The 10,564-nt window shown below is 49.3% G+C and overlaps 1 protein-coding gene across 1 annotated transcript in view; it reads left to right on the forward strand.

Moving 5' to 3' along the window:
• Positions 1-1,538, forward strand: part of NT5C1A (5'-nucleotidase, cytosolic IA) — a 17,529-nt gene extending 15,991 nt beyond the window's left edge. Inside the window, exon 6 of the mRNA XM_011385938.1 lies at positions 1,173-1,538. Coding sequence (XP_011384240.1) covers positions 1,173-1,538 — 366 coding nt within the window. The remainder of the gene's footprint in view (positions 1-1,172) is intronic.
• Positions 1,539-10,564: the final 9,026 nt, after the last annotated feature.

A 10,564-nucleotide genomic window follows, 5' to 3' on the forward strand; every position in this document is an offset into this window, starting at 1 on the left:
CGAGATGCTCCCACCTTTCTAAGTAGGCTCCCCTCCCCTTAAGAAGCTCCCGTTTCCCTCCCTGGAGGAAAGGAAAAGCTGGACTGGTGTCCCTCACTGGTGCAGCAAGATCCAGCTGGGTGCAGAGTCTGGAGCAGTCTCCCTGCTTTGAGTCACACCAGCCCTTCCCACCTCCTGCCATCCATTCCTTCGCCAGGGGCTCAGGGACCCTCATTCTCTATCAGACTGATCGGAGCCTGCTCAGAGCCTCTCCAAGAGCAGACTATGCCCTAGAGCCTGGGGGAAATTCCCTGGGGTTGGAGCTGTTGGGATCCTCCAGCCCTCCTGGTAGCTCCTATTTGTGCTTCTTACAAAAATCTAGGTGCTCAGTCATCCCAGAGCCCCGCCCTCTCCAAGAGGTCAACAGACTCCAGTTGTGGCCCCTGAACAGTCATTTCACTTCCATTCTTGTTAATCCCCTCTGAAATCCTTGGGAATCAGGGTAGGACAATTTTCCCACTAAGCAGTAGGCAGGAGACCACTGCTTGCACCAGTCACCCAGTAGGTAAGGGGTCTCCAAGACTGGAAGCTCACCTTTCCCGATTTCCAGCTGCTATAGCAGTTTTCTTCTTCGTCATCCGGTTCTTTAGTCCTGCATCCTCATGAACCCTCATTGTTCAGGCCACTGTAGAGAGTAAATCCTTTCCCTGACCCCAGAGAGCTGGAGCATGACTCCCTGAGCCAGTTACACATTGGTCTGTTTGTTCCAATTGTTTGCAGCTGGAATCCACTCTGCCTGGAAGTTCCCATGCCATAGTTATTAAATATTTTTAGTATTCTCCCTGCTGGTGAGCAGAGAAGACCACACTTACAGAGCTGCAGGACAGACACCCATGTATGCGGGGAGCACATGGCTGGACGTACATAGTAACAACTGCCCTGGTATGGCTATTCTGACACAGACATCCCCAATCACAGCTGTATGGACACCCAGACTGACGTAGGTACCTACAGTTCTACTGATGTACACAGCGGCCCGAGCAGACATAGCAGAACTGAGGGATTTGGGGATCCTGAGAAGTTTTTCCACTGCAAACAGCAAGACACTAGCTCTTTAGGGAGGAGCCCAGCTGGAGAGTGGGCAAATGTCTGGGAGAGGGATGGGCTCATAGTGTTCCTTTGCCTCCTCATAGGGCCCCTTAAAGGGCTTTCTGGAGGCGCTGGGTAGGCTGCAGAAGAAGTTCTACTCCAAGGGCCTGCGCCTCGAGTGCCCAATCCGCACCTACTTGGTGACAGCACGCAGCGCAGCCAGTTCTGGGGCCCGGGCTCTCAAGACCCTGCGCAGCTGGGGCCTGGAGACCGATGAGGCCCTGTTCCTTGCAGGAGCGCCCAAGGGCCCCCTCCTTGAGAAGATCCGCCCACACATCTTCTTTGATGACCAGATGTTCCACGTGGCTGGAGCTCAGGAGATGGGCACAGTGGCCGCCCATGTGCCTTACGGTGTGGCACAGACACCCCGACGGACTGCACCTACCAAGCAAACCCCAGCTGCACAGTAGCTGAGCCACCAGCTTCACTGACCGACAGTGCTCCAGGCTCAGCTCCCTGTCATACTTTGACACGTCAGCCTGTGGACCCTTCTAGTTCCTCACTACTCTGCGCTGCTGCATGTCCGCCCTCATCCCTGTGAGTGAGGTGCTTGTAGGCAATTTTGCAGACTGGGCCAGCGTTCTCACCAACCTCTCCTTTTGGGCCAACACTGTGTCACGATCCTGGTTAGGAAAGTAAGACTGCAGAATGGTTGGATAGCAGGGCAAAGTTGATAGGACTGTGGGCGGGAGGGTCAGAGGAGCCAGGATGCCTTGGAAAGGGTTTGGGATGAAAACTAGCTCAGGGTAATGCAAAGAACACTGCTTTGAGACAGAGAGTGGATCTGGCCTCTAAGCTCTGTCCTGGCATTCACTGCATGGCTTTGAGTAACTCCCTCTCCTTCACAGGCCTCAATTTCCCCATCTTTTAGGTGGTTTTCAAACTTTCCTTTAGCTAAAGAAGCTTAGTTCTATAAGATTGCCCTCTTTGAAGGAAGCATCTGTGCCGGGGCTGCTGCTGGTCTATATGGCACCTTCATGCAGACTACACAAAGACACTGCTTCTAGAATGAATTATGAAAAGAAAGCCTTTCCTCTGGGCTGGCCCCAAGACTGCTCTGGGGTACACAGCTTGCTTAGCAGGAGATAAGCAGGATTTCAGCCCTGACAGACTCCTCAGTCCAGAGGTCTTTGTCAAATGGGCAAAATACACAATCGTCCACAGCAACCCTACCTTTAATTTTACAGGTTTAGAAATCTCTGGACAGGATGACCCACCTGTGATTCTCTAATCTGAGTCATCAGGGGTCAGCTACCCAGTCAGGGAGGGTCTGTGAAAGGAATGAGTTTAACCTGCACGCAAACTCTGGTCTGGCCAGCAGGGGGCACTGCAGGCTCTTCCTGGGGAGGAGCTTTAGTGGCAGCCTGCTCAGTGTTTCCTTTGCTTTTGCTTTTAGCCAAAGTTCGTTGTTCCTTTCTGCCAACTCCCTCGCCTCAACCCTCACTCCCTCAATTATTGTATCCTGCTGTGTTGCCAAGCAGCTCTGCCAGTGGGGAAAGAGGCAGAGTACCAGGATTTACTGTTGTGGGTCCAGGGAAAGAAAGCTCAGTGGCTGAAGTGGGAGGTTGTCCAGGCTGAGTCAGAGGGGTACGGCCTGCCTGGGTGACAGGGGAAATGTGAGGAGGTCTGGTCTGAGGCCGTGACCAGTTGGAGAGGAAGGAGCTGCAATGTGCATGAGAAGATTCTCCAGCTTTGGGATCATGAATGGAGGTAACGAGCTCTCCATCACTGGGATGCTGTACAAGGGACATCCCTGAGGTACACCCATGAATCCTCCACTCTTGCAGGAGCCCCTGCAGCCCCTTCGTCACCACCTCCAGGGTAGAACTCTCACTGCTTGATGAGTCAGCACCCTCTGCTGACCAGCCAGGCTCACTCCAGAGGGATGTGGAGCACAGATGGCGGGTCCCTCAGGAAGACCCAGAGGGGTGGGCAGACGTCTGGGGAGGGGGGGGCGGGGGAGGGCGCTGACTGCCAGCTCCCAGGGGGGAATCCTAGCTGTGAGTAAGCAATTTGTGAAGGAAGCCAAAGGTATCATCAGAGGGTGCAGGAAAGCTGGAACAATTGTGGGGTCAGGAAAAGGGGATGAAGGGCCTGACCTTTGTCTTTTGAGGACTCAGCCCAAGGTCTGAATGGATATGGGTTCTGGCCAGTGTAGACCAGGGCAGTAGTTGCAGAAAGATCATCCAGGAAGGAGAAAAAGTGAGAAGATAGAGGTGGTTCTCGAAATGAGCAATGGGTTGGGCCAGAACTGAAGTCCTGGGCTGGGATTTCACTATCCCTGTTGGAAGCCACCTAGAGGCTTGTCCTGGCAAAGAAGGGCAAGGCTGTGCCGAGTGCCCAGGGCAGACTCCCAGCCCTGACTGCCTTATCAGAGGAAGGGCAGGTGATGAAGATATTTTTGCACAAGGTCATTTTTATCCACAGCCAGGATCTTTCTGGACAACAGAGGAAGTCTCACGGCAGAGGGCCTGGTTTCAAACTCCAAGCCCTGCCAAAGATACTGTGAGATCTAAGAACAGCATCAAGGAAAGAAAGTGAGAAAGAGAACTCAACCCAAGTCACCTTTGATCTTGGTCAACTGCAAAAATGCCTTCTGCCTCCTGTCCTTCTGAGTCAGAATCACCCCCTTGGATGAGCCTCCAGGGCTCCCAGAGCCAGCTGGTAACCCTGACATTAGGCTGTGTGGCCAGGGTGGACATGTGCACCGGGAAGGCAGCACCAGATGTCACCTAATTAAGATAAACCCCAGGGATTCTGGGAATCAAGAGGTCCTGCCTCTAGGGCCTAGTGATAAACACCACTGATTCTTTTAGGTGTCTCAGGAAGCAGGAAAATACGATACCGGAAGCAGAAAGATAAGGTGCAATAAAAGCCTGAATTTCACTGGAGCCGCCATTAATAGACATATACAGCCCTGGGCAATGAGAGACAGTCAGGTTCAAATTTTATTATTGAAACCATAAATGAGCATCTCGGGCCTGGAAAAAAAAGCATTCAGAGACTGGAATAAAAGGCCAGAAGTCCTGGGGGCAGGCTTACGCAACAGCCAGACACACTTGATTGTTTTTAAGGGGTGATAGTTTAAGGAGGAGCATTCGCCAGGCAAATTAAAAAGCCAGGTGAGCATCCAAGCCCCAGGCCCAACCTGTTCTGCAGTGGAGGGTGGAGGGACCGCAGCTTCTGACACGCTGGACCCCTGTAGCCGAAAGAATCGCACCTCATCAAGTCCTGTAGAACACGTCCCGGGAAATGCTTGCCAACAAAGTCCCAGAACCAGTGGAAACTGCCGCTCAGCAGAAAAACAGAAGTCCTATTATTGTGTACTGAGACTGCTAAGATCATTGCAAAACAGCCCCCTCCCCTTCCTGAGAGCCCAATCAAAATGGTGGGGATGCAGCAGAAAATGCCAGAAGAAATCAAAATCAGCAAGAAGTTCAAATCCAAGATGGATCTGGCATTTTAATCACATTCAACTGGTATGCAGTACAGCCAAATCGGTGCTTAAAATATCGAAATATCTCCGTAATGATTGGTAAATAGCTTTGGCCTGAGTCCCTCAGTGCCCCTGAATGGCCTCAGTTGCCCTGGCCCCTCCACTGTGACCACTCCATCTTCCCACGATCCAGTAAAAGGGCTTCTAGAAGTCTTCTAGGAGGCTGCATCAGCACGATGGCCCGTGTCCCCTCCATTTGGTGGTACCCATGCTGATTTAGAGAGGTGAAGGAACTTTCCCAGTCGCATAGCTAGTAAGTGCTAGTAAGCTCATGTCTGGCTGATGCTGGGATCCAGGCTCTTAACCATTTTGCCATATGGCCCATACAGGTGCATAGAGGTAGCACTAGGAGCTTCATAACAAAGGAATTCACCTGACAGTCATTTAACACATTGACCTGCATGTTGACTGAGTACATTGTTGTTATAGCTTTCTAAATAGATAAGAAGAATTTGAATTACAGCCAAAGTACCTCAAACACCCTCGAGTTCTGTGGAACCCAGTTTGAAACTCTGAATTGAGCTAACACAGGGCTGGCAAACTGTGGGTCCTTGGGCCAAATCAAGCCCACTACCTGTTTTTGTAAAGAAACTTTCATGAGAACGCAGCCGCACCCATTTGTTTATGTTTGTCTACGGCTGCTTTCACACAGTGAACTGTTTCAACAGAGACCGTGGAGCTGAAAATATTCATCTGGCCTTTACAGAAAAAAGTTTGCTGATCCCTGGGCTAAAGCAAACATCTCCAGCCTGCTTTTCAGTGAGAGAGACTAACTCACATCCAGTAAGCACTCGGAGGCAGAGGCCGGTCAGGGAGCAGCACATGGGGGCTGCATGCTCATCTGTGGGCATCATTGGAGCTGCAGAGTCTCGCAGGTGCTAAGTACCTCGATGTTAAACACAACAGATCCTGTCACCTGAGGATGTAAGATTTCAAATTTTGACCACTTTCAAGTGACCCATGTCCTGTTGTTATCTGAAATGTGATTGATGCACAGATTTGACTTGAGTGTGCCCTCCCAGGCTGATGGGTGAGGGGCAGGGAGCAGGACCCCTGTCTAGGGCTTAAGCCCAGTTGGCTGTCCAGCTTTTGCTTGGGGTGGTTTTGTTGCTCTTGACTTGTCTTTGCCCTCATGGGGTCTCTGGGACGTGTTAAGTGCCAGTAGATGGACTGGCCTCAGCTACATACGAGTTTTGGAAAAAGTGAAGTGCCCAGTATGGACATCAGTACTCAGATCTAACAAGTCATACACTCTCTGTGGAAACAAGAACAAACTTCACAAAGATGGTCGCAGGAAGGGCTTAGCTGGCTCAGACGTTACGGATCAAGGGCGAGAGAAAACGCCAGTGAAAGTTTGAATGGCAGTTTTCTTGTGCTGTGAGGCTGTGATCAAGAGTCACACATACCCTCATGATGGGATTGTGGGGCAGAAATCTGCAGATATAGGAATTTACCAAGGTTCCAGAATTCACTGCAAGAATGGCAAGTGTGGAAGCCGTCCTACCTACAGCCATGGTTGCTATCACTGTTCTGTCATGATACTCTTCTCCGCTAAGCTCAGACTCGGCCTCAGAATCCTTCTCAATCCAGCATTCCAGGCAGCCCCTATCAGTGGGTTGGGGTTGGCATGAAAGTTGCAAACATATTTTGCCATCCTTGTTGGTGTTAGATGTTGTTTTTGTGGGGGCATGCAAGGCCCTGAATATTCATTCTCTGGTGCTGTGGTGCAACTCTAAGGATGCCAGGGTCTCACCTCACTCGCACAGAACATAAAGAGGGAGAATTTCAGCCAGCGGTTGGTGGCTTCCTTAGAAACGGTGCCAGATAAGCAGTTGCCTGGGCTTTCCCCGTTTTCAAGCTAAGTGCAAACAGCCCTTGTACCAGTAGGTGGCACTGCAGGCCAGCACTCGGCTGCTCCTTGTAGTCCCTGTTAGCGGTTTTATTCACTGGTCACTTCTCTATCCTTCCATGGTACTTAGTGCTGTGCTGGACTCCCACAAGTAGCTCAGCCAAAAAGTTCTTTAGGTGCTCTGAAAATGTTTGCTAAATGTACCTGTGTGACGAGCTGATTTCTCTTACCAACAACCACTGTGGGTTTGTGTGTGGACACACTTATAAGTATGTGCAGCAGGATACAAACTGTGCATGTATGCATGTTTGTGTGGGTGTGTGTAATGGGCCAGCTATCTCTGCTGACAGGTGTGTGTGTGTGTGTGTGTGTGTGTGTGTGTGTGTGTGTGTGTGTGTGTATGTGTGCAGGATTATCTCTGTCGACTAAGTGTCCTGGGTCCCATGTACTGATGGCCAGTCCTGTTTCCTGGGACTAGTTCTGGCTATTCTTATCATCTCGTGGGCATTTGCGCATGTGCAGTGTGGGGGCCACTTAGGCCCCTTATCTTTCTCTGGTCAACAAGGTCTTGGCTCCTAATACTCCGCGTCCCACTCCTACTCCCTGCAGCCTTGAGAAGGAAGTAGTTGAATCTGTGCTGGGACGTTCCTTCTGGCTGCACCTGCCTCACCATCTCCACCTGTTTCTTCCCTCCCCCTGACAGTCCCTGGGCCGGCATGTACAGCTGGGCAGATTGTGCACTGCACAAATTCATATGGAGCCAGTCACACTATGACATGAGTGGTGCCTCCTAGACACTTGCAAACCCTGCCAAATATACAGAGCTGCCCTGGTCATCTATGGCCGTGGATAGGAAAGCTTCCTTCTTCATGTCCCGCCCCCACCCCCAGCTCAGCCCGGCCTAGGCTGGGATTGCTTCCTCTGCTTGGGTGTTCTAGTCTGGCCCAGAAGTGACTTATCTTTGGCCTTGATCAGGAAGTATCTCCCTGATGGGCCACCCCTCAAAGGCCTTTGGGATTCAATTTATGAAAGTGAAATATGGCTGGCAACTTTTCAGTTACTCATCTGTAAGACAAAACAAAGCTCAGCAGACGGGTCACTGACTCCCACGCTGCTGGCCCGCGGTGCATATGCCTTCGTGGGCCGACTGTTAAGATGTGTCTGTCATGGACTAGGGTAAAGGCCTCAGGGCTAGACTTAGAGCTGCCACCAAGTAGAAAATCATGAGGTCACCACAGATTGGATGCCTGGGCCTGTTCCCAAACCCTGATGCCTCCAAGGTCCAGGCAGGAAACGAAAATGAGCAAAGAGGACCATTTCTTTAGTGAAATGGAAAACACATACTTTGTCATCTGACATGGTTGTTGCCGTGTGGGAATATGGGCTGGTGTTGCCAGATATCCCACCCCATTTTTCAAGAGAACCTGGAAATCTGGACTTTTAAATATTGGCAACAATTTAGAATTTGGAAAACACTGTGCAGGCCAAATAAAATACATCTCGTAGGCTAAATCTGGCCCTTGAGTCTCCAGTTCACATCCTCTGGCCCAGGCCCAGTGAACTGGGTTTTTCAGAACCGAGTAGCTCAGTTATATTACACTCAGACTCACAGAGTTTTGGATTTTTAAGAGACCTTAAAGATAACCTAGTTCATCCTTGTGTGTTCTAAACTATGTACGTACAAACTTTATTAACTTAATAGCACATATATCCTTAATTTCTAGTTTTCTACTTAAAAGTATCTCAGCACCCACAATTTAGAACAAGATTTAAAATGAAGCCTCTACACATAGTGTGCTTGTCAGAAGCCCTATTTTATACCATTTGCTTTACGATAGTTCCATTTCTATCTTTTGCAACATGGGCTGCCCCAGTCTTTCTTGTAACCTAACTTCCGTGGGTTGTTTTTTGTGGATAATCTCCTAAGTGCCTCCTTAAACAATTGGAGCATGTGTTTCTTCATCAATGAAACTTCCCTTGCCTGGGGATAAGACTGCCCATACTTTTCCCAGCTTCCCCCATCCTTGGTCCACAATCGGCCTTGCCCATGCCTCAGCTCTGTCTGGGTCTGCAGCATATACCCATCACATGATAAAGGGTGCTATGTGCTTGTCGTCGTGGATTCCTTCTATATCTCATGCTTGTCTTATACCTTAATTTCACAACATGGGCCTCTGCTTCTTAAAAACGATTGAAATAAATAGAAGACTTCAAAAATAAACTTATATTATCTTGTTTTCCCCTTTCATAACTATATTCACAAAATGGCTTATAGTCCCCTTAAGAAATGCCCATAGGGGCACACGTAGTGAGCAGGCCCGGGATCGGTTCCATCCATGAGTACCATTATCTTTCTATAGACCCTCTCCCAGCCACATGAAGACCATCTCGAGGGGAGACTCTGTGATGGACAGCAGCCTGAGTCCATCAGAAGGCAAGCTTCCCCCAGCAGTGCTCTTGGCATGGACTCGGTGTTCCATCTGGAACTACCAGGGGTTGGAGGTTGGATGGAGTGGGAGGAGAAAGAGGAGTTAAGAAAGGATGTGAGATGGAGGAGGAAGCGGGTGACTCAGACTCCAGCCTCAGCCCCCACATAATGCCTCTTGCCCCATAGGCCCCCTCCACAGTCTACCTAACCTAGGGTCAATACCTCTACACTAATCTGTCCACGAGCTTCATTTCTCCTGCCACTCCCTTCCCCTCTCTCTGTTGAGGCCCTGTCAGGGAGCATCTCAAACACAACTTCCTCAACTCGGCTCCCTCGGAACTGTATATCATGAGGAACGGATCACTTCCTCCCTTGAACAATATTTAAGTCCATGTTTCTTTCTTCCATACCCCAAAGGAGTATCTCCAATTTCATTTTGGTGTCCCCTAGCCCTAAGTGGGTGTCAATAAATGTGCTTATAATCAAATGATTGAATTCAGGGCTAATAAGAGCAGGCCAGCTATTTGCAGCAAATGTCGTTTCAGAACTGTCATTCCGAGCAATATTGTAAAATATTTTAAGTATCTTTTCAAAAAAGATCACCAAAGGATCCCCTGTAGTTTATCTGGGTGGAAAACCGAAGGCATGGGAGTCTTAGTTATCTATTGCTATGTAACAAATTGCCCCTATATTTAGCAGCTTAAAACAACAAACATTTATTATGTCACATTCTCAGTGGGGCAGGAATCCAGGAGAAGTTGAGCTGAGTGGTTCTTGCTCAGAGTGTCTCATGAGGTTGTTGTCAAGCTGTCAGCTGGGGCTGCAGTCATCTGAAGACTTGAGTGGGGCTGGCAATCCATTTTCAAGATGGCACACTCACATGGCTGTTAGCAGGTAGCCTCAGTTCCTTGCCATGGGGTTGCCTGAGTGTCCTCATGACATAGCTGTTGGCTTCCCCCCTGAGTAATTCAAGAGAATTACTTACTTTAAAAACCTGACTTTTAGGACCCAGCCTTGGAAGTGACATTACATCACGTCTACCATGTTCTGTGGACCACACAGACCAACCAACCTGATAGAGTGTGGGAGGGGGCTACACAAGGGTGTGAACACCAGGAAGTGGAGCTAATCAGAGGCCATCTTGGAGGTTGGCTCCCACATATCATCGTACCCCCATCAGCCTGGTATAACTCATTTCATCTAAGTTTATCTTAACCATTTGCCTACCTTCATTTAAGACTAGACTCAAATGTGCCTCCTTGAATCTTGAACCTGAAGTCCCCCATCTTCCTACCCAGTCACCAGGGATAAGGAGAAATGTGACTCCTCATACACTTCCTTCTTCATACCTCTCATCCAGCCGATTCCTTCAGGGACCCTGGGGACACCTACTTGGGAACGTCATGAAAACATTGTGTTCTGAGATGTCTTGGTCTTGCTGTGAAGTTTTTATGATGTCCTTGATTTAAACTCAAGTCTTCTGGCTCCAGAGTGTGTATCTTAAGTGCTATACTCTACTGATTCTCACATGTATATTTTTAAGATAAAACACACATAAGAAAATTCGAGCTTACATTAAGTTAGTTTGAGTTATATTTTCCTGAACCTCAGGGACAGTACAAATAATTTTCTGCCATTTGAGTTACTCCATCCCAGGGAACAG

Source organism: Pteropus vampyrus, unplaced genomic scaffold (assembly GCF_000151845.1).
Source record: "Pteropus vampyrus isolate Shadow unplaced genomic scaffold, Pvam_2.0 Scaffold827, whole genome shotgun sequence".
Classification (NCBI taxonomy): Eukaryota; Metazoa; Chordata; class Mammalia; order Chiroptera; family Pteropodidae; genus Pteropus; species Pteropus vampyrus.